The sequence below is a fragment of the Fukomys damarensis genome, unplaced genomic scaffold (genome assembly GCF_012274545.1).
Source record: "Fukomys damarensis isolate Sample0158 unplaced genomic scaffold, DMR_v1.0_HiC HiC_scaffold_34, whole genome shotgun sequence".
Taxonomy (NCBI): Eukaryota; Metazoa; Chordata; class Mammalia; order Rodentia; family Bathyergidae; genus Fukomys; species Fukomys damarensis.
Window position 1 is genome coordinate 22,700,270 of NW_022900946.1, and position 25,524 is coordinate 22,725,793.

Below are 25,524 nucleotides of genomic sequence, written 5' to 3' on the forward strand. Positions count from 1 at the left end.
CGCACCGCAGAAGCCCTGCACCTGGGCGGTCTCCTGGCGCAGCACTGCTACGTCTACCCGCTGCTCAGGCCCGACGAGACGCCCTGCAGGTTCCAGGTCAGGTTCTGTGGGGATTGCAAACCCCGCCAGGCAGACGTGGGATCTGGGTGGGCGGAGTTTCCTGGGTAGAACGGACTCGGACTCCCCCTCCCCGCAAGTCCTGGACCAGAAGGACTAATGTGAGGGGAGGGAGCGACGGTTTTCTGGGGGGCACAGCAGGACCCCCATAAAGAGCAACGTCCATGAGGAAGTTGCGGCCTCCTGGTGGTCCTCAATCCCGCACCCCCGAAGGGGCTGTCTCGCTGGGCGTGAGGACAGGATCCTGGTGCCGCAGCTTGTGTACCCAAACACCCCCCAACACCTGCCCTTTCCTGACCACATCGGAGGCCCAGGCTGCCCCAAGCTCCCACTGCGACTACATCCTAGGCTTGGCCGGGCCCCCACCAAACCTCACCCTGACAGGAGGCAGCCTAAGCCCTCCAAGGTTGTCAGTTGACCTCAGTTTCAGGTGGAGAGAATGCTCAGTAGCCGGTTGAGCTGAGGGAGGCTGACTCCCTACCGTTCCGATCTCCTTGGGGGGGGGTACCTGTTTGGGGTACCTAGGGCACCTGGGGTAGGGAAGGTCCAGGAGGGCCCAGACAGCCTTCTCCCTGCACCACACCAGACACCATACTTCTGGACCAGCACCCTGTGGCCAGCTGCAGAGCTGGACTATGGTAAGTGGAGTGTGGGACCAGCCTGTGGCAGGCTCCTGGGTCTAGTGGCCTTAGGGTAGGAACCACTGGGAAGGTGTCGCAAGCCGCGACGTCAGAATCCTGCCAGCAAGTCCTAAACCTGAAAGGACGAGGACAGAGAGACGGGAGGCACCTTTCTTCTCAAATTCCTTGCTTGCTTTACTACAGAACCTCTTCCTTTTATACTCTCCAGCTGCACGGGAGCAAGGGCTGCACGGGAGCGAGAGTACCGCCCACACATTCCAGAAGGAAGCAATAACAATTATTATGAGTTACATCTGCTAGGCAATAGATCAGATCACCAGCTGAACTAGCCCGTTGCTATGGGTGACGGCACGTCCACACTGCTCCGGTGAATCACAGGTCAATATGGCTGTGCTCTCCATAATTCCCTCGTTTCTCTTAGAGGGTCCCGTCTCTCCGTCCTCGTCCTTTCAGGTTTAGGACCTGCTGGCAGGATCCTGACGTCGCGGCTCGCGACAGGTAGGGGCAAAGCTTACCCCTCCTCGGCTTGTTCTCTGCCCCTCCAGCCATCTACGTGACCAAGAAGAACATCCGAAAGCAGGGGGCCCTCATGGACCATGAGAAGGTGGGACCCCCAGAAGGTTTCGTGGCCAGAGAAAGCTGGAGCCCCACAGTGTGCCCAGAGAATAAGTCCAGGCTCCGTGTGACCCACACGTATACCACTCGCACCCTGCTGTCTCTCTGGGGAGGTAGGGGTCCTTGTTCCAGAGCTGGGCACCTGAGGGGCCACCCACGGAGACCTCATACCTCATATCCCCAGGCGCACCATGACCAGCTGCACAGGAAGATCAACCACATGTGGGACCTGGTGGTGACACAGGCCCGAGAGCAGCTGCGGTGAGCACCCCCTGCACTAAGCCGGGAAGCTCTGCAAGGCCCACGGCACCCGCGCCCTAGGGCTGTGGGTAGCACATCTGGGCCTGGGTGGGGCTGTGGTGCGCCCTCTGTCTTCCCCTCCCCTCCCTCCTCCAGGGCGGCTAAGCAGCGCAGGAAAGGGGACAGGTTGGTCGCTGCATGCGAGGAGCAGACATACCGGCTGGTGAACAGACCCCCGGTAAGCCCCTGGGGGTGGGGGGGTGAGGTTCCCCACCAGCAATAGGGCTCAGTGAGCTTTGCTGAAAAGCTCTTCCCAGAACGTCTCATTTGAACCTGTAGAAAGGACACGCCCTTCGGGGCCATGGTGTGTGACAGGAGGTCTTACATTTGTGACTTAGCTGAGCACCCATGAGGCTTATAGCCCCACCACAGGACCAGTCAGCTTCCCTCTGGGAAGCCAGTTTGGGTAGTGAGGGCCCTCGAGGGGGCAAGTGGGGGTTGGGCTCAGCTGTAGGCCTGGGCTTCACAGGGGTTTTGCCTGGGACTAGGCGGCTTGAGGTCCCCTACTGTCTGGGGGCACCATTGGGTGGATGGGAATGAGCAGAGGGGGCTCAGGGCCAAACTGAGTTTCCTTGAAGACCAGTTCCACATCAAAGGGCAACCAGATTTGGTACTGGGCCCCGGAGGGTGGACTTACTGCCCCTTCACCTCATCTTCCCTCTACAGCCTGGGGTTCGTAATGTGCTGGAGCAGGGTCCAGAGAGAGGCTCCTGCACTGCCGGCCGAGTGCAGACAGTGAGTGCTTGCATCCCCCCGAGCCCATGCCCACCCACAACCACTTTGGGACTTCAAGGCCTGCCACCCACCCACCCAAATGGATCTGATGCAGCCGCTCCAGAGTCCTGCGCTGCCTCTGACCGCAGCCCCCAGTGCCTCTTACTCCAGGCCTCTTGCTAATGCTCATCCTTTTTTTCCCTCCCACCCGCTGCCCCGACTGCATGTAAGTAGAGTCGCCCTGAGAGAGGGTGGGGGCTCTTTCCCCAGGCCAGAACAGTATCAAGAGTCCACAGCGAGGTAGAGAGGCGACAAGCAGGGCTATGCTGGGGGACCCGGGCTGCAGCCACTTCCTATGGCGGCCTCCCAACCAGAGGAAACAGGAGCAGGACAGACAGATGTGATCAGATTCCTATTGTATCTTATGGCGAGCCATTATGGTGAGCCTTGACACAGGCCTAGCCATGATTGAACTTTGAGTCACCTCGCTGGCACGGACGTGCTCTCGCCCATAGCCCAGGGGCGAGTTCAGCTGGTAGTAGATGAAACCCATAATGGTTGTTATTTCCCTCTGGAATGTGCGGGCGGTACTCTCGCTCCCATGCAGCTGAAGAGTATAAGTGCTTACACTTTTGGTTGCGGTTTTAGCCTATGTATACCCGACCCTGAAAACTAAACGGGGCCTTGCTACAGTAGAGCATGAGCCTGGAAGTAAGTTCGTGAAACTGCTCTCCTGTTGTTCCTCCCTCGGGTTTGGGACCTGCTGGCAGGATTCTGACGTTGCGGCTCGCCACAGTATCTTTTTGGTTTTTTTTTCTTTTTGGTACTGGGACCAAACTCATGACCTTGTGCTAGTCAGGCATGGCGCTACTGAGCTAAATCCCCAGACCAAGTATCTCATTTCTTCTTTTTGGGGGGGCGTACCAGGGATTGAACTCAGGTCCTTGTACTTGTGAGGTAGGTGGTGGAACCACTGAGCTAAATCCCTGGCCCTCATTCCTTCATAACTTTAGCACCCTAATTTTTCCATCAAAGAACTGGGATAGAAATTGGAAATCAAAAGTATCCTCCAGGACGGGGGATGTAGCTCAGTGGCACCGCGCCTGCCTCGCAGTGCAAGGTCCCTAGTTTGATGCCCAGAACGGGGGTGGGGGGAGTATCCTCCACCTCCAGCGCCATGCCTAGTGGAAGAAGCTGGGTCAGCCAGTCTTGCACTTGCCTACTGCAGCCCAGCCACGAGGTGAATCTGGAGGGACCAGGGGGTTCTAAGTTAAATCAGGATTCCTTAGTGTAATGTGTTGTAAAAAAAAAAAAAAAAAAAAAGAAAAACATCTGAAAGCTGGGTGTGGTGGCTTTAATCAGAGAGCTCTAGGAGGCTGAGGCAGGAGAATAGCAAGTTCTAGACCTACCTGGGAAACAGCAATTTAGTGAGAACTTGTCTCAAAATTTTACAAAAAGCTGTAGATTAGTGCAAAAGCTTTGTGTTCAATCCCCAGGACGCTAAATAAATAGAAACATATGTATATCTGAAAATATGACTGATTAATCATATCATTGGGGAACTTCAAAGTAACTTGGATATGGAGTTTGGCAGAACTTCCTGGAAATCTGCAGACTAAGGCCTCAAAGTTAGGAGGAAGGGACTCTGAGGACTGGGGCTGGAGGCCTAACTGTTCATGCCTTGTCCTGGGGCCAGAGCTCAGCTCAGCGGGGTTTGGGTAAATGGGATTTCTGATCTCTGAAGGAAACTTGTAACTGCCCCTATATTCCCTTCCAGGATTCAGAGCTCTGACTTCTATAAGCGGGAGGTAGGTCCTGGGGGTGGGGTGTTGGGCAATCCGTCCCCAGCCCAAGTCCCCCCTCACAGCTCTGGCTCCCCAGATTGAGTTCTCCAGGAAGGCACTGGGCAGGACCCGAGTAAAATCCTCCATCTGCCTTGAGGCGTGAGTTAGGGGGCTGGTGGCGGGAGACCCCAAGCCCCAAGCCTTTCTAGGGCCTCCTCATCCCTGAAGCCCCTCTCTGTTCAGCCCTGTGGCCCCCAGGTACCTGAAGTTCAGCAACCAGCATAGCGCGCATGACCCCATCATATCGGAGTGCTTTCCCAGCAACCCCTGGATCACAGATGATGACACCTAGTGGGCCATGAATGCACCCAGGTGAGCCTGGAGTGCAGGGGGACAGAGGTGCACTTCTGTCTGGGGCTGGCATTAGGGCCAGCTTAGCGAGTCCCCTCTTGTCCCTCCAGCGTGGCTGTGCCCACAAAGCTCCGCGTGGAGCGGTGGGGCTTCAGCTTCCGGGAGCTTCTGGATGACCCTGTGGGCAGGACGCATTTCATGGACTTCCTCCAGAAGGAGTTCAGTGGTGAGAAGCATCCTCTGCTAGGTTCCTGGAATCTTCGGGGTCCCTCGGTCTGGCTCAGGATCTCTCTTGGTCCAGCCTGTATGGACACCTAGCTGGCTGCTACTCAGGGTGGGCCGCTAACTTGGTGCTGGTCCCCAGCGGAAAATCTCAGCTTCTGGGAGGTGCGCGAGGAGCTGCGCTGTGGAGGGCAGGCCCAGGTCCCTGCCCTGGTGCACGCCGTGTACCAGTGAGTGGCGGGTGGGCGCTGGGCCGCCCTCCCACTGTCGCGCGTCCCTCCCTGGCCTGCACCCACCTTGTGCCGTTCCCACCCCAGGCAGTTCCTGGCCCCTGGCGCTGCCCGCTGGGTCAACATTGACAGCCGGACGATGGAGCGAACCCTAGAGGGCCTGCGCCAGCCCCACTGCTACGTGTTGCACGATGCACAATTACACATCTACACGCTCATGAAGAAGGTGGGCTCCGCAGCCGAAGTAGCCGTCAGCCCATCAGAGTCTTCGTCAGTGTTTTATCTATCAGGTTTTTGTCCAGAATGTTTCAGAGGGTTTGTCTGCTGTGCTCCTCCGCAGCCTGTGGCACTCACTGTCCTAGACTCGCTGGCCTGTGGCCTGTGGCCTGTGGCGTGTGGTGTCCCAGTCCCACCCTTCCTGTCTGTCAGCTGCAGCGTGTCCTGCCACACTGCCTTTGTCCATTCTGGTTTTCACATGGGATAGATGGCATAGCAAAGTCAATGATAGGTCCTTTCCTCTTTTACTTTTACAAATAATGAGTTAGTTTCCTGGGCGTGATGGTGCATGTCTGTAATCCCAGAACTCGGGAGGCCAGCCTGGGCTACATAGTGAGCTCAAGGGCAGCCTGAAGGACATAGCGAGACCCTGTTTTAATAACCAAAGACACAAACAAAAGAGGTATTCCCCTAGTGTCCACTAAAGGTGGTCAGTAGGGTCTGTTTTTTTGTTTTCCCAGTACTGGGGATTGAACTCGGGGACTCGTGCATACTAGGGAAGTGCTCTGCCACTGAGCTACATTCCCAGCCCTTTTCATTCACTTTTTTCTTTTTCCTTTTTGTGATTCAGGCTGGCCTCAAACCCGCAGTGGTGTTTCTGCCCCAGTTTCTGGAGTGCTGGGATTACAGGCATATACTACCACACCTGCTTTATTCATTTACTTTTTTGAGACGAGGTCTTGAACTTGCATATTCCTACCTCAACCTTCTAACTAGCTGGGATTACAAGCTTCATCATTTTTTCTTTTTAAGATGGGGTCTTCCTGTGCTGTCTAGGCTGGACTTGAACTCCTGTGTCCAAGTGATCTTCCTACTTCAACTTCCCAAGTACCAGCACTATAGGTGCAGGCCACCATGCCCACCTTTTGTTGTTACTCTTTTTGTTTTTTAAAATTTTTGAAACAAGGTGAGGCTGGCCTTGAACTCGTGGAGAGCCTCCTGCTTCAGCTTCCCAAGAGCTGAGATTACAGGCCTGTGGCACCACGCCTGGCTTCTGTTATTACTCTGAAGCCACGGTTACATTTGATGTGTCTCTGCAGTCTTTGATGGCCTCCTGCTTTCTGGGATGATGGCCTTTCCAGGCTTGTCCTGCCCACATCTGGACTCTGCCTCTCCACAGGAAGCCTTGGCCATCAGGGGTAGTTAGAAGCCCCTAACCCGTGTACTGGAGGCACTTGCTGTTACCAGGGTGCCACTGTTCCCAGGCCTTGCAGGAGACTCAACTAAGAAGTATTTAGTTTAAATAAGACACAGGAGTGGACACTTAAATTGACTCAGGTTAGTTTCTCTTAATCTCTTTGACATTGTGTCTCCACCTCCTCACGCCCAGCTGAAAGTCCTGGTTCTGACCATGTTTTTCCTCGGCCCTCAGCAGTCTCAACACAATATGATCACTGAGCCGTCTTTTGGACCCCTTGTGCAAATCCAACCGGAGACTTCCCCTTGAGAGCTCTGAGGTTGGGGCCTGCCCTTTCCCTCCCTCCGTGGAGACACAGGTTTCTTGGCTCCTTGTTGCCCCTGCTCTGGGGATCCTGGCTTGTGCTCCATGTGTGGGCACTGTGGATCCTGCCCCCTCTGGCTATCTGTGGCCCCACTGATGGGAAACAGTTTCCAGGTGGGTCTGACTTGCTCTGGGCGGGCTGCTTTTAGCACCCTATTGCCTGAGGCCCTTGTAGGCAGAGGAGGTCTCAGCAGTGCTTGCACAGGCCTGACTGAGGGGTTAAGGAGGTAGAAGAGGCCACGGGTCTCTTGCATTGTTTTATTTATTTATTTTTTTGAGACAGGCTCTCACTACATAGTTGAGATTGACCTGGAACTCACTATGTAGCCCAGGCTGGTATTGAACTCACAGGGATCCTCCTGCCTCAGCCTCCCGAGAGCTGGGATTACAGGCGTGCGCCACCACACCCAGCTTCTCTTGCATCTCTTGTAGGACTCCTACCCTAGGTTCCTCAAGTCTAACATGTACAAGGGCTTGCTGGCAGAGGCCGCGATCCCATTGGAGACAAAGAGACGGTGAGCCCGGGCAGTGCCCTGTGCCTACGAAGTGGTGGGCTCTGCAGGGGGAGAGGGCCCTCCAGCCACCTGCTTCATCCTCTTCTCACCTACAGAGTTCCCATTTATGCGGAAGCCTCGGCATTCAAGCCCCAGCCCAGCTCTTCGTCCCACCTCTGGGGAACCTCCAACCACCAGCCGTGCTGCAGATGGTGAGGGGAGGGCCAGGTGGACTCGCCTTGTCACGTCCAGGCCCTGCTGCCAACATTGTGTGTGACTGCAGGGTCACGCTCCCCTGATGACTGCTGAGCCCCCAAACTGGTGTCCTTGTGTCCAGAACCCAGTCTCTGCGCTTTTCCTTTTCCCTCCAGTAAAGGCTGCCCCTTCCGGGAAGGGAATGGCCCAGCTGCTGAGTCACAGGGAGGGGCTTTTATCGGCCAGAGGATCTATTGCTGGCAGGATGGTAAGGCCAAGGCACACGCACTTATCCATGGACATGTGCAGGTCTCTGGGCAGCCTGCCCCGTCCAGGAGAGCGCCACATCGCCCCCGGGACCCGGGTCCTGCCGAGGCACTCGGGGTGGCTGCACACTCATCAGGAGCCTGTGCCCGGCAGGCGCTCTCTCCCTGTACACCCCTCGTACCCATCCAGCATCCATCTGAGCCGCAGCTTCCCCACCGGATTTGTGCACAGACGACTGCACCTTGTTGCCCTAACTGTGAGGCTCCAGGTCCCTGCAGGGAAGGTCTTTGCCAGGGTGGCAGAGCCAGAATCCTGTCTTCTTACCCAACCTTTCCTGGGGGGCACCAGCATCCCTGGCGCTGCCTGCGTGTCCTCTATTCTTCTAGACTAGATGAAGTTACAGGCCAGCTTCTTTTGGGGTCCACCTCAACCACAGGGATGCCTCTGGCACAGAAGTAACACCCTCCCACATCTGCTTCTGGCATAGAAATAAAAGACTCTTGGCCCTCGCCCTGAGCCCATTCTGCTTCGGGTCCAGTTGGGGCATGTGTGTTCATAAGTATGTGTAGTTCATGCCTGTGTGGGTGGTGTAAGGGCTTGTAGCATATACAGGTAGTACATTTGCATGTTGTGGGTGCACATGTATGTGGTATGAGCATGTGGTGTGTGGCTGGGAGGGAAGGTGTGAAAGGCAGCCTCTGTGGAGGGCCCAGATGTGGGCTCGAGGCGCAGGGATCAGGCTCCGGAGCTTCAGGCTGGACTCCACCTGCAGCTTTGGAGAGCCCAGTCTCTGGGGCAGGCAGCGGCACCGTCCATTCGGGCAGGGCCAAGGTGAACAGGATGTAGGAGGCCAGCGAAGAGCAAGGAGGCCTGGGGTTGGTAAGGGGCCGCTGCCACTGTTGGGCACTGCCTGGGGCCCTTGCCTGCCAGTCTCCAGGACCCAAGTGGTCATGGGTATGAAGGTATTTATGCTTAAGTCTGGGGCTGAAGGCCACTGCGGGAGGGAGGCAAACCTCTGCCCGGCCTTTCACCTCCTATAAAACAATCTTCCTGTCCTCAGGACCCACCAGGTGGCCTGCAGGGTGCTACCCGGCCCAGCGGGTTCAGGTCCCTGGTGCAGCTTTTCTGTGGGTTCACGTGCTCCACTCTACGCCGTGGAAGGGTAGGCCCCCAGTTTCCACATGCACAATTTGTCTCCCTCAGCACTCAGGGCCCTGTGAGTAGTAGGTTTCGACCCCTGTGTTCCCACCCTAGCCCTTCCCATGCAGGAGGAAGTATGGGCTACACCTGCGCAGCCTCAAGGCCTGGTCCCCACGGAAACTCCACGGACGGCAGACTCCTGTGGAGCTCTCCGAAAGGCTGCGCACTGTTTTGCTCAAGCTCTAGCTCCCAGAAGCCCCTTCCACGCTCCCTGTTGCCCCAGTGGCAGCCAGAGGCCACCCCTACCCCTCCGTCATGGCTGTGTGCTGGCCCCGGTTGGAGTACTGAGACCACAGGCTAGCTGTTCGGCTGAGAGACCCGCTCTAAGGGGCAGAGGGCCTGGCCTGAGGCGCAGCCTCCTCACAGTGGAGACCTGCCTGGAGGCCGAGGGAATCGAGTCCCCTGTCTGCAGCAGAGCCGTGTGGAGGACTCGCCTTCTCAGTCACCACCCTGGCCTGAGAATTCCCGCTCACCGCTGTAGCACTTTTCTGCTGGGGGCAGAGGGACAGGCGGGCAGGCAGACAGCATGGAGGCTCACACTTGACCACTGGGGCTTTTCCACACGGTGCAAACATGTTTATTCTGGTGTTTCCTGTGGTGACAGAGTCGGGCTGCTTTGCTACAAAGCTTGAGCTCTGGTGTGGGCAGGGCTGCTGCACACGGGGCACAGCTATCCCTGGGCCTCAGGAGCCAGAAGGCACAGAGGTGAGTCCTCCTGCATCAGGTAAGCAGCACTAGGGTGGGGTGTTCACCCTGCCGGGCTACAGGGCCCTCCTTGGGGTCAGCAGCTCCAGTGTGTACTGAGGGCGCCTGTGAACACTACAGCCGGCCCTGGTCGGGGAGACTCCATTCCCAAGCTCTGTTTTTTCAACCTGCATGGGAGATGTTCCCTCTGCTCTGGGAAGGGTTTGAGGCTGTGAAGCCTTAGGTACCACCAGGTAGGAAGAGGAAGGGACACCCGTGATCATAACAGTGGCTTCTCTGGCAGGGGAAGCTGGAGTGGCAGGGGATCCCCAGGCCTGAGCTCCTCCCGGCAAGACCACAGGGAGGCAGCCTGGCCTAGACAAAGCCCCAGGGGCACAGGGTGACACCGTGTGATGGCCGCGGTGTCCTGGCCACACACGTCTCTGGGTATGACACATAAAGCCATGCCTGTCCTGGGGAGACTGTCACAGGGTCAGTGTGGAGGCCGAGAGATGGGTAGCTGTCCCAGAATGTTTGATTTTTACAGCTGGAATCTCTCCATGGGTGCCCACTGGCGCCACCTATACCTCGCTCCGATACCGCAGCCAGGAGAACCTGTCTCTGATGGCCTGGTCACTGTCTCGCCTGCCTTTACCCAGGTGGACCACTCTGCTGTCTGGGACAAGGTCCCGCACCTTGTGCTTGATCATGGAGACCAGGCCAGGGACGTCCGAGCTTGCTGGGCCTGTGAGGAGGACGTAGGCAGCATGGCGGCTCGGCTCAAACAGGACTGCTGTGGGAGACAATTACTGGTGTCTCTCAGGACCAGGCAGCGCGTACCTAGGGCGCCGGAGATCACGCCCCTTCCGTACTCACCATCAAAGGCGACGATGTTGGCAGAGACATTGGCCAGCTCCAGCAGGACGCCGGGGAGGGTAGGGTGGAACATGTACAGGCTGTGCCGGGCATCCCTGGGATCCTGGGGCGAGGACCAGCAATGAGTTTTACACTCTGCCTTGCTGGGGCTGCAGCCACATCACACTCAGCCTGCAACTATGGCATCATCCTTGGAGACGCTTGGGTCAACCCACAGGCGCTGCTGTTAGAGCGACCGTGCCTAGAGCTCTGTCCAAGGTCCCACCTGGAGTTCGCAAACTGCCAACTCCAGCTCCATACCCACCTGCCAGCCCCACCTGCCCCAGACTGGCCCTGCTCCCACTCGGTGACCATTAGCGCTTGCCCTCCGACTGTCGTCCGGCAGCGCTCCTGGATCCCTCTCATGCGTCCCCAAGAGGACCCCGCAGGATACACTCCCCTCAGGGTCGCTGCTGGGACCAGCTTTCACTCGGCTTCGATGAACTTGTGGTGGCCCGGATATGAGTAGGTCTGGGGACCCAAACCTAGCATCTCAGGCCACGGCTCCTGGCACAAGGGTGCTCCCTGAGTGCCCCATACCATCTCATTGGTGCCAATCAGTTCGTGGAGGCCCCAGAAGAAGAAGGCTGAGCGGTGGTCTGCAGTTGGCAGGCTGGTGGTCGGTGGGGCCCCGGGGAAGCTCGGGAGGGCCTGGCTCCACAGGACGGCCCCACTGCTGAGGCCCAGAAGCAGGATCTGAAGAGGGGACACTCTGGTTATCGGGCTGACCTCAGGGCCTGCACAGGCACAGCCTCTCCCCTCCAGCATGCCAGCCCTGAGGAAGCCAGAACCCATCTCCAGTTCCGAGGGCAGCAGCCCCAAGGGCCACACCATGTCTGCTTTCGCAGAAGGTGCTCAGTTACAGGTAGGTGGCACCTCCAGAGGAAACATGCCTACCTGTCTGTCCGTGCCAGTTCCGTTTTCAATGACCACTGCTGGGGTGTCCGGTTTATAGTGGCCAAGGATAGGTTTTCTAGAAAGAGATTGGGGAAAAGCTCACAGAGGTCTCTGGAAGGAGACTGAAATGAAGGAAATATCGCTCAGACCTCAGGGGCTGCCAGACACGAGCAGAGGTTTCCCTGGGGACTCTATGGGTTCAGAGGCCACACCAAGGACAGGTGAGAGGCTGCAGTCCAACGCCTCATCCCCTTCACCAGCCAGTGGGATCCACTGGGATGCCGGGAAAGGGAAGAGGTGCACCCATGGCAAAGTCTGCAGCCAATGCTTGGCTCCGGGACAAAAACCTCAGGACCGCACCTCAGGACCTGGGCTATGCCCAGGGTCCACTTGGGAGTCAGCTTCTGCCCGTCCAGTAGCACACAGGCCTCCGAAGTAACGAGGAGCACATCCTGGCCGGCCTTCCCGGGGACGTTCATCAGGTAGCGGACTGCTCCAGAGCTGCACGAGGAGAGGGAGGGAAATGCACACCATCCTTGGGACGGGTCTCCCATCCAGAGCGCCCCCGGTTGGAGGCCGAGTCCTGTATTTCTCAGCCCCGGCTAGAAAATAGAACCAGGACCCTGGCTGTCTGTGGGATAAGGGACGAGCCCCCAACAGGAGCCTTTCTCCTTAGTGCTGCTCAGCGCTTTTTTGGCCACTTCTCATGTCTGACTGCAGGACAGCCTCAGGGTCCAGCCAGGCCCCGGTGTTCCTCGGCCTGCCTGGTTATCCTGGGCCGCACACAGTTTGTTCCTCACTGATGCCTGTGACCTGTGGGAAAGACGCCTATGTGTCAGACTGACCTGGGCAGGAGGCTGTGGGTGGAGGCGTTGAGCACGTTCTCCCAGCGGGGGTCACTCTTAAACGGGCCGCCTCTCCCGGTCACCTCCTCATAGAGACCCTTTAAAGAGCGGCTACAGAGGGAGCTTGCTATTCAAAAACACAGGACAGCCCACGGTTACCAGAGTCACACTGTGCCCGGGGCTCACGTGCACCACCAGCCCCATCTCCAACAGCACCTGCTGCCAGGCCGGGTGCAGGCCTTGGGCTCTGATTGTCAAGGACTAACTGGTGAGTCTAAGGTAAGCGCAGGCGCGGAAGAAGCCCGTAGGTGGATGTACACTGCTTTTTCCACAGGTGCTGAGCTCACCCTTTTTTTTGGTGGGCTGGTGGTGGTCCTGGGGTTAAACTCGGGGCCTTCATACAGCCACAGCCCCCAGCCTTGTTTTGAGATGGGGTCTTGCAAAATTGCCCAGGCTGGGCTTGAGCTTGGAATCCTCCAAACCGAGCCTCCCACAGTGCTGGGATTATAGATAGGCACCACCGTACCAGGCTTGAGCTCCGGTTTTAACCCACTGCCACTACGAGAGGGAAGCCCACCCTCGGAAGGTGGCGAGACGCCATACCGCAGGGCAGGAGGAGGTAGTGTGCACCCGTCCTGGTGACGTGAAGGAGGGGGCCGCTGTCTCCGCCCACACCAAGGCTGCCTCTGCGGCCGATCTGGTCCCCGGTGCTGCCTGAATAGATGTATCCGCTGATCTACAACGAGGAAGAGCAGTAGGGAGAGGGAAAGCTGCGTCCACAGGAAGGAGGGCCTTTCAGGGCGAAGCCAAAGTCCTCCTGTCTGGGGAAGAGGCTGTGACGCAGGCTCTGTGCCTCTGCACAGCACAGCCTGCCTGGAGGTGCACAGCAGCCCCGGGCCTGCAGCTTCACCCTGACAGCAGCCGCACAAGCGGGGTGGCACACAAGCTCCTACAGAGATGGGGCCGCCTCGGCGCACTGCATCTGTGGGCCTCAGGCCTCCATTCTCTCTGGGAAGTGGAAGTGACAAGGAGGCCAGGGACAGGCGAGTGGCCTGGGTGACGTGGGAGGAGAGTGGCTCCGGTCTGCACCTCCTTTCCCTCCTGGGTGAGGATCAGCAGGTCAGAGGCCCCATCACCGTCGACGTCAGGTACTTGGAGCAGAGGGCTCAGGACAGACGTGTTCCCGCCAAAGCTGCTGGGGTGGCTCCACAGGGTCTCCCCTAAAACCAAGCACACCATCACCGCACGCCGCTCCAGACCCCTTCACAGCGACTCACGTGGCTCTGTCCACGCTTGGGATCCCAGACCCGTTGCTCTCTCAGAAACAGCAACGTGTGCAGCCAGAGGACAGACGCAGGGACGCTGAACGCGCACACAGGCCCATGAGGGGAACAACGGGCGGCCACTTCACCAAAGCCAGGAGGGTCATTCCTGGGGCCCGAGGCCCGCCCTCACTTCATGTCTGGATCTGCTGCTCTGGGACACTGAGGACGGGCTCCTCAAGGACACCAGGGACCCTTCCCAGCTCAGGACATAGGACCCAGCCTCCCGCACTGCAGGCCCCTGGAGACCCTGCCCCTGCCAGGTCACAGGAATACAGTCCGCACCAGCCGGTCACGCCCAGACCTGGGCCTACTACTCCGCGTAGGCTCCGACAGGACACTAACCCACCCATATCTGTTTCTGGATCAAGTGTTCAATTCTTAAAATATTCCTGGTCTGTTCTTTATTTTCCTTGCAGTCTTAAAACTACACCTTGCAAAGAAAATGCCCATATCCATTAGGTGCTAGGCACAGAATTCCTTCTGGCCTTGGTCAGGTGCCAGGCCCCCTCCAAGTCACCGGCCACGCCTTCCTCCCCTGGTGCTCACGTGTTGCTGCGTGAGGCTCAGACTCGCTCCAGAGAGTGAGTACCACAGGCCTAAACATCCCTCCAAGCAGCCACCCTGTGCCCTCCTCAACTCGCTACCCATGGCGGGTGACCTCTGACTGCATGTACCCCATAGCAAGGTGCGGACCTGAGGAGATGAGGCACCGACGCAGTGTAGCAGAGCAGCTGAGGGAGCTGGGGAACTTGACGCTCAAGTGGCCACACCGCCCCTGGAGGCCCCTACCCAGGCAACCACCCTTGAGGTAGCACTCAGGGCTCACCCTCCACAGCGAGAGCCCCACCTGTGGACAGGCTGACGGCAAGGAAGGGGCCAGGTCTTCCCACCAGGATGCAGGCAGAGGACACCTTACTGTCTGACGGCTGGGGTGTGGTGCATTCCACAAGCGCCACGTCTTGGACCACAGGCCTCTCCCAGAGCACACTGCCGTTGGCCCCTGACACGGCAGCCACAAAGGCACAGGGAGAGGAGAAGCCTGGAGGGGAGACCACAGCCACCTGTTAGACCACCTGCTGTTTCCTGCCTCATTCACACCTTGCCCCAGCCCCGCAGCACCTGGGTGTGTGTGTGTGTGTGTGTGTGTGTGTGTGTGTGTGTTTTCATGCTGGTCTTGAACTCACAATGTAGCCCAAGCTGGCTGTGTGTGTGTGTGTGTGTGTTTTCATGCTGGTCTTGAACTCACAATGTAGCCCAAGCTGGCCTCAAACTCATGGTTTACAGGTGTGTGCCACCACGACTGGCTTGGGCCCATTTCCTTTATTCCTGGCCCCTTACCCCTCAGACTCACTGGACACTAGTGTCGGCTCCAAGTTGAACTCACAATGTAGCCCAAGCTGGCTGTGTGTGTGTGTGTGTGTGTTTTCATGCTGGTCTTGAACTCACAATGTAGCCCAAGCTGGCCTCAAACTCATGGTTTACAGGTATGTGCCACCACGACTGGCTTGGGCCCATTTCCTTTATTCCTGGCCCCTTACCCCTCAGACTCACTGGACACTAGTGTCGGCTCCAAGCAGGGTAAGAGAGCTGAGCCTCTCTTTGCCTCTTCCTAGTCCTGCTAAGAAGGAGGAATGCTGGGGTGGTTTGCAGAACTCCCACCATTTGCTTCCTCTAAACACCAGACCTATAAGAGTAATTTAGGACAAGGCTTCCAGAATTCCCACCACCCACTCCCTTAGACACACAAAAGTGAGAGGTGACCCAAGACAAAGATCCCTCTCCCTACAGCGAGGCCCTCTTTGTTCAGATAAAATGAGAATTACCTTCATCAGCGCAGGATAGGCTGGCATTGTTACTGCTGTTGGTATCTTTATAAAGAAAGACAACATCTTGGATCTTGTCCCTGTTTATGTCTTCCATGGCCAGAAAGTCATAGGTGACTGAAAAAGAAACCCACACATTATGTTCCATGGGCCCTGCCTATGTACAAGAAGGTCAAGTCCAACATATCCACATCTCTGCCCCATGGAGTTTGATGTCATCAGAACCTGCCACTGTGAATTCCCTTCAACAAGAGCAGAGACTTTTCAATAGGCCAAGAAGTTTCCTCACATTTCTCCAGAAGTACAACAATTCTTCATGAACATGGCAGGCTGGAAAGATATTATCGGATGTTAACCTTCAGGAGAAACATCAAGATGTCAGGTGTTACAAATGGGTGCTCTGAACACCTTCTGTTTGAGAAGGAATCTTTCTAGGCCAGTGTGGGATCTAAAAGCCACATTCTGTGCCCATTAGAGGCTAATGCTTTCTTTCATTCAATCTCAAATGGCAAACTCTGTGCTTTAAAATAAAATCTTCATGGCACTGGAATGATTAATAATTTCTTTGATGACTCCCAAAATACAGGCAACAAAAGAAAAAATAAAAACTTTCGGGGGCTGGGGATGTAGCTCAGTGGTGCCTCACCTGCCTGGCAAGTGCCAGGTCCTGAGTTTGATCCCTGGTATCAAAGGAAAAAAAAAAAACTTTCAGGCCTCAGAGTCACTATGAAGAGAGTGAAAGCCCAGCTGCACGCCTGTAATCCCAGCCCTCAGGAGGCTGAGGCAGAAGGACGGCCATAAGTTGGAGACCAGCTTAGGCTACATAATGAGTTCAAGGCCAGTCTGAACTACATAGTGAGTCTTCAAACAAACAAATAATAGGGCTGGGGATTTAGCTCAGTGGTGTCACCACCTTCCTCGCAAGAGCAAGGACCTGAGTTCCATCCCTGGTACCAAAAAAAAAAAAGTTCGGGCCCGGGATCTAGCGCAGTGGTTTCAGAGCCTGCTTCACAAGCACAAGGAGCCGAGTTCGATCCCTGGTACCAAACAACAACAAAACAAACAATAACAACAAAATGAAGAGAGTGAAGCCAAAATAATATTTGCAAATCATACATACCATAGGAGATCAGTATCCAAAATACGTAATGACTCCTATGACCCAATGATCAAACACACAACCCAGTTGAAAAATAGGCAAAGGATTTAATGTATATTTCACCTAAAAGGATGTACAAATGACCAGTAAGTACACGAAAAGATTCTCCACATTACTAATCATTAGGGAAATCTAATCAAAACCACAAAGAGATGTCTAGGACGGTCATTAGACAAAAACAAACACAAAACAAGTGCTGGCTGGATCCTCAGGCATCACTGATGAAGTGTAAAATGGTATAGGTACTGTGAAAAAAGCCTAGCAGCTTCTCAAAAAAGTTAAAAATAGGACAGGGAATTAGCTCAGTCGTGCCACCATATAGAGTCAGCACGTGACTTAGCAGTATTACTACACCTACAAGAATCAAGAGCAAGCCAGGCATCTGTAACCCCAGAACATCAGTAATCCCAGCACTCAGGAGGCTGAGGCAGGAGGATCATTGTGAGTTCGAGACCAGCGTGGGCTACATAGTGAGTTCCAGGTCAGACTCAACTACATAGTGAGACTCTGTCTCAAAAAACCCCAAAAAACCAAAACAACAAAAAACAAAACAAAAAAGAGCAGTAGTTCAAAGGCGCCTCACCTGTACATCTATGCACAGCAGCACATTCACTACAACCAAAAGGTGGAAGTAACCTTGCCAGCAACAGACGTGTGACGCGTGGTCAGCCCTGTGTTTCCAGGTTCCACATCCACAGATGTGAGACTTCAGATGAAAAAAATTCAGAATAAAAAATGTATCCTTGAAACAAAACACATTTTTAAAAAGTCTAGGGCCGGGGATTTTGCTCGGTAGTGCTGCGTCTGCCTCCCAAGCTCAAGGTCCTGAGTTCGATCCCTGGTACCAAAAAAAAAAAAGTGTCTGCCCTAGACATACACAGATTTTCTTGCCTTGTCATTATTCCTTGGATAATACAGCAAAGCAAATGTTTAAAAACTTACATTGCATTAGACATCGTAAGTAGTCCGAGACGGTCTCCAGCATAACGGATGCTGGGCGTCGAGGTAGGTACGGATAGAGCCACCTACACAGGAGGCTGAAGCCGGGGGGTCACTTCAGCTCAGGAATTTGGGGGTAGACTGGGTAACACAGACATCTCAAAATAAGTAAAGTATATAGGATAATGTGCATGGATTATATGCAAATACGGTACAACTTTATATAAGAGACGTGACCACTCTGAGACTGTGTTACCTTTTGTTTTTTGGGTATTTTTTTTTGTTTTTGTTTGTTTTTTGAGGCAGGGTCTCACTAGGTAGTTGAGACTGACCTGGAACTCACTATGTAGCCCAGGCTGGTCTCGAACTTACAGCGATCCTCCTGCCTCAGCCTCCTGAGTGCTGGAATTACAGGCGTGCGCCACCACGCCTGGTTTGTTGTACCTTTTGGGGTACAGGTCCTGCCACGAGTAAGCACCCCTTGGGTACTGAAGGAAGGATGACTGTACAGCCACACAAAGGAACATGATTCAGCTATGCAAGGGTATAAAGCTCTGGTACATGTACGGCACAGAGGACTCTTAGGACATCAGGTTAAATGAAACTAGCCAGACACTGAATGACAAATATTGTATGATTCTACTTATACGAGGTACCCTAGGGTAGGAAAATTCACAGAGGCAGAGAGTAGATTTGAGGTTTCCAGGGGCTATGAGGAAAGAGATGGAGAGTTCTTATTTACTGGGCACACTTTCTAACTGATAAAGTTCTAGAAACGGTGGCGATAGTAAATACAGCATTGTAAATGTACTTAATGCCACTGAACTGTGTGATTTAAAATGGTTAAAATGCCTGGACACAGTGGAACCTGTTTGTGATCCCAGCTACTGAGGAGGCTGAGGCAGGAGGAGCAATTTTTTTTTTTTTGTACTGGGGATCGAACTCAGGACCTTGTACTTTCCAGGCAAGCTGTGGGACCACTGAGCTAAATCCCTAGCCCATGGAAGAGCAAACTGTGAGGGCAGCAGAAAACTAAGCAATTTAGCAAGATCCTTTGTTTGTTTGTTTTTTTGTTTTTTGGTACCAGGATCGCACTCGGGTCCTTGTGCTTGTGAAGCAGGAGGTGGAACCACTGAGCTAAATCCCCGGCCCGCAAGATCCTTTCTTAAAAAATAAAAATAATTTAATGACAGCTGGAGATGTAGCCCAGTGGTAGTGCACCCGACTAGTATGCATAAGGCGTGAAGCTCAATCCCCAGTATCAAAGCAACAAAAAACTTACTAAAATGAACTGGGTACACACAAGTGAATTATGCTCACTTTGGCCTTACATATACAAAACTGGAGCAACAAAGAAAAGATTAGCACGGCTCCTGTGTGCAAGGATGGCCGCAACTTCCGGGAGTGCTCTATATTTGTTTGCTTGCTTTGTTTGAGACAGAGTCTCCCCGTGCAATTCAGGCTGGCCTTGAACTCTGCAGCCAGGCTGATCTTGAATGTAAGGCAATCCTGCCTCAGCCTCCCGAGTGCTGGGATCACAGGCGTGCGCCACCACGCCCAGCTACTTGTTCCACACTTTTATGTATTTAATATAGCAAAGTGACTTGCATTCTGTATTACTAATATGCACAGTAAAAAAAGTCACGCATTCCAGCTCCACCACAGGGCTAGACAAGGTGTGGAGAGCAAGTTTACTGTTACACAAAGGACAAATTCCACTTTAATTATTCAAGAACAACAACAAAAGTCTTAAAAAGCCTTTCCTGCTATTCTAAGTTTCAGTATCGCACACATGGACGCAGGAAACAACGTCATCACCAAAGTGGCCGCGTGCCAAACTGGCTTCAGAAGCAGCACGAGTGACTTCATCTATCTACACTGCTGATTTGCCCTGATATTTCGGTGTGAAAAAGTCAGGAACCATCTGCGAAATAAGCTGGGCATGGTGGCACATGGCTGTAATCCAGAAACTCGTGAGGCTGAGGGAGGAGGATCGGGAGTTTGAGGCCAACCTGGACAGTATAAAGAAATCTTGTCTCAAAACCAGAAACGAACCCTAAAACAACTTGCCGTTTTTTTTTTTTTTTTTCAAATTTTCTTTCTCAACAATAGAAGTATTGTTGACATCTTCATTTCACTGAGCCATGTCCTTTGCCCTTTTTTCATTTTGAGATACGGTCTTGTTAAGTCACTAAGTTACGCAAACTGGGCTTGAACTTGTGCTCCTTCTGCTTCTCTCTCCCAGAGTGCTGGGATCATAGACGTGCACTACCATGCCTGGTTTCTTTTGTTTTCAAGAAAGCCAAATTCTGCCGGGCGTGGTGGCACACACCTGTAATGCCAGTACTCGGGAGGCTGAGGCAGGAGGATCGCTGTGTGTTCGAGACCGGCCTGGGCTACAGAGTGAGTTCCAGGTCAGTCTCAACTACATGGTGAGACCCTGTCTTATAAAAACCAAAAAAACAACCCCCCCCAATAAAAAGAAAAAAAAAACCAAGTACTTCTACCTCCCTAGTCTATTTTTTTTTAGTACCAGGGATCAAACTTGGGTCCTTGCACTTGTGAGACAGGTGCCAGAACCACTGAGCTAAATCCCTTGCCCTCCCTAGTCTTTTTTTTGAGACAGGGTCTCACTATGCAGTTGAGACTGACCTGGAACTATGTAGCCCAGGCCGGTCTTGGACTCACAGCGATCCTCCTGCCTCAGCCTCCCAAGTGCTGGGATTACAGGTGTGTGCCACCACGCCTGGCTTCTGGTCTTCTTTTGTCCTCTACTAATCCTCATGAGGTGAGGGAAATGATTTCATGGTTTATGACTAGAAGAATGGACTATATAGAATAGGGCTTGGGATTAGTTCAGTGGTGCCACCATCTGCCTCACAAGCACAGATCAAGTTTGATCCCTGGTACAAAAAAAAAAAACAGACTCAGCTTTTGGTGTCCATGTTTTATTAGTCAAACTTCTCCCTTCTCCAGAAAAGACATGTGATGAGATTATGATTCAACTAGAGAAAAAATAAATGATTCATGTACTGGGGAAAACAAGTTAATTTGATGGCACTTAAATTGCAATATAGCCAAGTGTGGTGGTCCACAACTGTAATCCCATCACTTGGGAGGCTGAGGCAGGAGGATTGCTGTGAGTCTAAGACCGGCCTGGGTTATATAGTGTACTACGAGTGAAACCCTGTCTCAAAAAAAAAATTACAATAAAGTTGCAAAAAATAGAGGAGCACATTCATTCCTCTCATTAAAATTAACCACTAACTTCTCAACAGAACTGACCCTAAATTAAGCTTCAATAAGACATTCTCGGGCCAGGGATTTGGCTCAGTGGTTCCACTGCCTGTCTTGTAAGCACAAGGGCCCAAGTTCGATCCCTGGTACAAAAAAAAAAAGACATTCTCTATTTCATCAAAGAAGTCAAGCTTGTGCAAAGAAATATAGTAATACCTCAGTTCACAAATGCTTCTGTTTGCAAATGATTTGGTTTACAAACAAAAGTGTCTGGCAAAATTTTGCTTCCACTCAGAAATTGTGTATCGAGTGACAAACATGACCATGGCCCTTTCCCCCCAAATCATAAAAGAAATTAAGCTCATACACTGAGCACAATGTACTCCGAGGCCGTCGGGCCTCCCACCCCTGGCTGGCCCTGTAGGTGCTGCTCTCTCAGAGGAGTGCCGGATGGAAGCTGACTCAGCAGCTTTTCGTAAAGGCCACTTTGTGATACAGAAATGAGTGTACTTTACCTTTAGCTTATCTGGAGCAGCTCAGGAAGACAGGACAATCCCCCCTGCTGCATAGTTTTCACATTTTATGACAGGCATTCTCTTTGGGTTTTTTTTTTTTTTTGAGACAGGGTCTCACTATGTAGTTGAGACTGACCTGGAACTCACTGTGTAGCCCAGGCTGGTCTCGAACTCACAGCGATCTTCCTGCCTCAGCCTCCCGAGTGCTGGGATTACAGGCGTGCGCCACCACACCTGGCTGCATTCTCTTATTTTAATGAATTTTCTTTAGTAAGAAAAGTAACCAAGTGTTAACCACGTGGTGCTTGTTTTCCGCATCCTGGCAGTTTCTCTCACAGGCTGCCTGGCAGCTCCCTAAAGAGCTGGTGGCCACTCAGGGTGGACTCGGAGACACGCCACCCTGCTCCCCAGAGAAGGGTCTGGCACTTCAGTGGGAGGAAGGGCCCCAAAGGCTCACCTGCTGCATTGTAATCGATTCTCCACATCCTCTGTGACTCTGGTCGGTCTGGACATGGGATGACGAAGGAGACCACAAACACCACAAAAAGGCAGATAAACAACGAAAGAAAAAATGCCACTGTCCGGCACCGGGAGAGCCGGGACGACACAGGCATGCTTTTTGAGTTATCTTCATTTTTCAATCTGTTTACAAAACTTTCCTGTGATTTTCTGTCTTCATTCTTCAAGGGGTGGATTTCAGCTTCTACATCCTTGTTGTCCATCATCCTGTGCACATCCCAAAGTTTAACTCCTGGTGACTGCCCAGGTAAAACAAGAGCTAGTTAAGGTTAAGGTTGGTCCCACAGCAAAAAGCTGTGTGTGTGGGTGTGTGTTGGGGTGGTGGGTGCTTCTCCTTTCAAATTCTTTTAGGAGCCTGGCTGCAGCTGTCACTGTTGGCCATCAGCCCAAGAAATAAAAGCTACATAAATGTTTTGGGTGCTTTTACAGAATCTACTTAAGAAGGTCTCTCATGTAGAGATGGAGCTGCACAAGTTTGTCGTACAGAACCAGCAGGCAGGAAGTTCATCAGGGCCTGCTGTGGATGTAGCTGATCCTAACAAAACCCGCACATTAAACATTAACCAAGTCTCACCTACATTATCAGCCTGTCACACAGATGCAAAAGGATCCAGGTGAGAATTTGGTAAAAACCAACATATTCGCACGATGCCTCCCTAGAATGCCACAATCTCCAAGTTCAAGCAACATTTTTTTTGGAGACAAGGCTCATTATGAAATCCAGGCTGGTCTCAAACTTGCTATGTACCCCAGGCTGGTCTTGAACTCTAAGTCCTCTAACCACAGCTTTCTGAGTGCTGAGATTACAATCACGTATCACCAATGGCTGGCTCAAAGAATCCTCCACCCCCCACACAAGAATATAGCCCAAAAAAAGCCAAGAGGGAAGTGAACCCAGAGCCTTCACACGGAGCTCTATCCCCAGGCTTTTTTTATTTTGAAACAGCGTCTTGCTAAATCACTAAACTGCTCAGGCTCCTGCCTCAACCTCTCAGAGTACTGTAATCACAGGCCTGTGCCACCATGCCTGGTTTCAAAGAATCTTTTTTTTTGTTTTTCTTTCTGAGACATGGTCTTGGTCTGTAATTCAGGCTGGCCTTGGCAATAATCCTGCCTCAGCCTCTTGAGTGCTGGGATTACAGGTGGGTGCCACCACAGCCAGCTTCAGAGAATATAAACAGGCTCTGGAGTCACAGCCTTGCTCCTGAAGTGATCTGACAGTAATCTGACTGTGCCTGTTTCCTTGCCCGTACAAGGACACAACACTTACTTCAAAGACTGTTTTAATGGTTAAATTATACATATAGAGAACTTATAATAGTATCTGGCACACAGTACATGCTGGAACAGTAGCTCATTATAACTGAGATAAAGAAATGTTCAACAAAAGTCACACGCGGGGCAGTGGTAGTCATGTGGAATGCACACAGGTGTGTGACAATTCTGAGTCCTGCTGTGGAGGGAAAAGCACGCTGTGCTTTCCCCTTGCCAAGCCCCTTTCTGCCGCTGGATCGTGGGTGGAAGTGGTGGGAAACCTGCAGCAGCCACCTCGGACACCAAAATGGAAAACATCTGAAGATAGAAAGCCACAGCACAGAAAGAGCGTGGCTTCCTGGTATCTGCAAACCACCACTTCAGCCCTGAGTTGTTTCTGCTGATAGGTGAGGCAGAAACAGACTTCTATCTTGTATAAGGCAAGGCATTTATTATTTCAGTCCTTTCAAACAGCCAAATAGCTTTCCTAACACAAATTACATGTAGAGGACAGCAGGGATCATGTGGATCTGAGTGAGTTATAACCTTTATTTACCCAAAAAGGAAGTCAGCATCCCATGACTCAAGGGTGGAGGACAAAGCAGCGGGCATATGGAGGTGACCACCAGAGGTTATGGCTGCTGCTGCCCCCACCCCGTGGGCACGAGTCAGGAAGATGGAGCTGGACAAGACACTGCCCTTTTATTCTTTTGTTTTTTTGTCTTTGGTACTGGGGATCAAACTCGGGACCTCGTGCTTGTGAAGAAGGCAGAAGAACCACTGAGCTAATTCCCAGGCCCTCTTTTCTGTTTTGAGACTGGAACTCACTATGTAGCCCAGGCTGGTTTCAACCTCATAAGGATCCTCCTGCCTCAGTCTCCTAAGAGCTGGGATTACAGGCGTGGGCCAGCATGCCCCCCTCTTTTTTGTACCGGGGATCGAACTGAGCTAAATCCCCGGCAATTTTTCACTTTTTAATTGTAACTGTTTTCCTTTAATTAATAAAAATTATTAATTTTTAAAAAAGCCAGCAGAGGATCCAAGATGTGGCTCCCAGGTCGAGAACCGTGTTGGACTTCGCGATCTTCGCCGTGACCTTCTTGCTGTCTACCTCTGCCTGGAAACCCATCTTGGCTCTCGGGAGTTCTGGGCGCTGTCCCAGTCTCTCCCTTCCAGCGTTCGCTTTGCTAAGCCGGAGTCAGACGGCAGGGGGCGGGCCCGAGGGGAGGGGCTGGAAGGAACCCGTCACGTGGTGTGACACGTGGCCACGTGACAACACACGGTCACGTGGCACCGAGCTCTTTCTGTGTGAACTTTCCCTGGGGTCCTGGGCACTTCCGCCAAACCTAGGTTCAGGTGTCCATCTCTGAGAGGAAGGCGGCCTTTCTGAACACTGTCCACCAGGCTGTGTCATCTGCCCTCCCGTCGCCCTCCAGCTTTTGTCAGCACCGGGACCTGGGGTCGCGCGGTCGGGCTTCGCGAAGGGCTGCTTCACTGGAGACCGCAGTGCCTCATGCCCCGGTCCTGACCGTCTGGCCGCGGAGCGAGACCTTGTCTCAGAAATCAAACCAAAGCAACCCCAGAAAGCTCTGCAGAGCAAGCATTGGTTTTTATGATAAAAGTTGAGAAAGAGCTGGACGTCACATAGTCACCACACGGCAGTATCGCAGGGAACAAGCCAGACAAAACTGAGGGTTACAGTGTAAAACACAGTACTTGAAGGGAGCTGGACGTGGAGCTCTTGGTGGAGCGCTTGGCTGGCACGCACGGGTTGAGTTCATTCTCAGCTCCAAATAAATAAAATTAAAAAGAGTAAGGATGACTCATTGTAAAGTAGGGAGGGCAAGAGATAGACATTTGAGCCAGGTGTGGTGGCACACATCTGTATTCCCAGCTTTCTGGAGGCAGATGCAGGAGGACCTCAAGTTTGGACTAAAAAAAAAAAAAAAATAAGAGACTAGAGATGTAGATCAGTGTGAAGACTCTGGACCCAGTCCCTAGTAAACAGACACACACAGATTTGAGAAGGTGAAGGTGTCAAGGTGCAGGCCAGTCCCGTCTCTAAGAGAGCATTACAGGTAAAGGGAGTCTCATGCAAAACCCTCGGGACCATGTGGCCTTTGTGCCTGCAGTGAAGTGATGGGGCAGAAAGACAAATTTTAAATGGCTCCTAAGTAAGCAGTTTTGTGGGCTTTTAAAAATTCTGAATGCTACTGGAGGGTTTCAAAGGATGACACATTTACAACTTAAAGATACTTTAAAAAGTAGTATTAAAGGGCTGGGGATTTAGCTCAGTGGTTTGCTGCCTGCCTCACAAGCACAAGGTCCTGAGTTCTGATCCCCGGTACAAAGTACTTAAAAAACAAACAAACAAACAAACAAACAAATTGTACACATATCCACCAGCATGGCTGTAACTTAAAAAATAAAAATGATGCTGGGTATGGTGGTGTACACCTCTAATCCCAGCACCCAAGGGGCTGAGGCAAAAGGATCACAAATTCA

At 52.9% G+C, this 25,524-nt stretch overlaps 2 protein-coding genes across 6 annotated transcripts in view; one reads left to right on the forward strand and one right to left on the reverse strand.

The window, feature by feature from the left end:
• The first annotated feature begins 193 nt into the window (after window positions 1-193).
• Window positions 194-8,249, forward strand: Rgs11 (regulator of G protein signaling 11). Its single transcript, XM_019207002.2, is given in 14 exon segments — window positions 194-755; window positions 1,304-1,362; window positions 1,558-1,634; window positions 1,770-1,851; window positions 2,340-2,408; window positions 4,172-4,195; window positions 4,269-4,330; window positions 4,415-4,543; window positions 4,633-4,748; window positions 4,887-4,974; window positions 5,062-5,200; window positions 7,184-7,266; window positions 7,362-7,457; window positions 7,617-8,249. Coding segments are annotated over 13 exon segments (1,530 nt in total). The 5' UTR covers window positions 194-755; window positions 1,304-1,347; the 3' UTR covers window positions 8,167-8,249.
• Window positions 8,250-9,435: 1,186 nt separating this feature from the next.
• The window catches only part of Fam234a (family with sequence similarity 234 member A), a 39,238-nt gene continuing 23,149 nt past the window's right edge, over window positions 9,436-25,524 (reverse strand). Inside the window, exons 2-13 of one of the 5 annotated variants that reach the window (XM_010620623.2) lie at window positions 21,704-22,004; window positions 15,397-15,513; window positions 14,421-14,612; window positions 13,338-13,468; window positions 12,852-12,984; window positions 12,249-12,375; window positions 11,764-11,904; window positions 11,404-11,479; window positions 11,047-11,202; window positions 10,468-10,570; window positions 10,287-10,384; window positions 9,436-9,779 (exon numbers count right to left, since the gene is read on the reverse strand). In XM_010620623.2, the coding sequence (XP_010618925.1) occupies window positions 9,669-9,779; window positions 10,287-10,384; window positions 10,468-10,570; window positions 11,047-11,202; window positions 11,404-11,479; window positions 11,764-11,904; window positions 12,249-12,375; window positions 12,852-12,984; window positions 13,338-13,468; window positions 14,421-14,612; window positions 15,397-15,513; window positions 21,704-21,971 (1,653 nt within the window). In that variant the 5' untranslated portion in view covers window positions 21,972-22,004 and the 3' untranslated portion in view covers window positions 9,436-9,668. Of the gene's footprint in view, window positions 10,385-10,467; window positions 10,571-11,046; window positions 11,203-11,403; window positions 11,480-11,763; window positions 11,905-12,248; window positions 12,376-12,851; window positions 12,985-13,337; window positions 13,469-14,420; window positions 14,613-15,396; window positions 15,514-17,138; window positions 17,250-21,703; window positions 22,005-25,524 lie in introns of those variants that run through there. The other 4 variants (XM_010620622.2, XM_010620624.2, XM_010620621.2 and 1 more) reach the window with 4 other exon arrangements.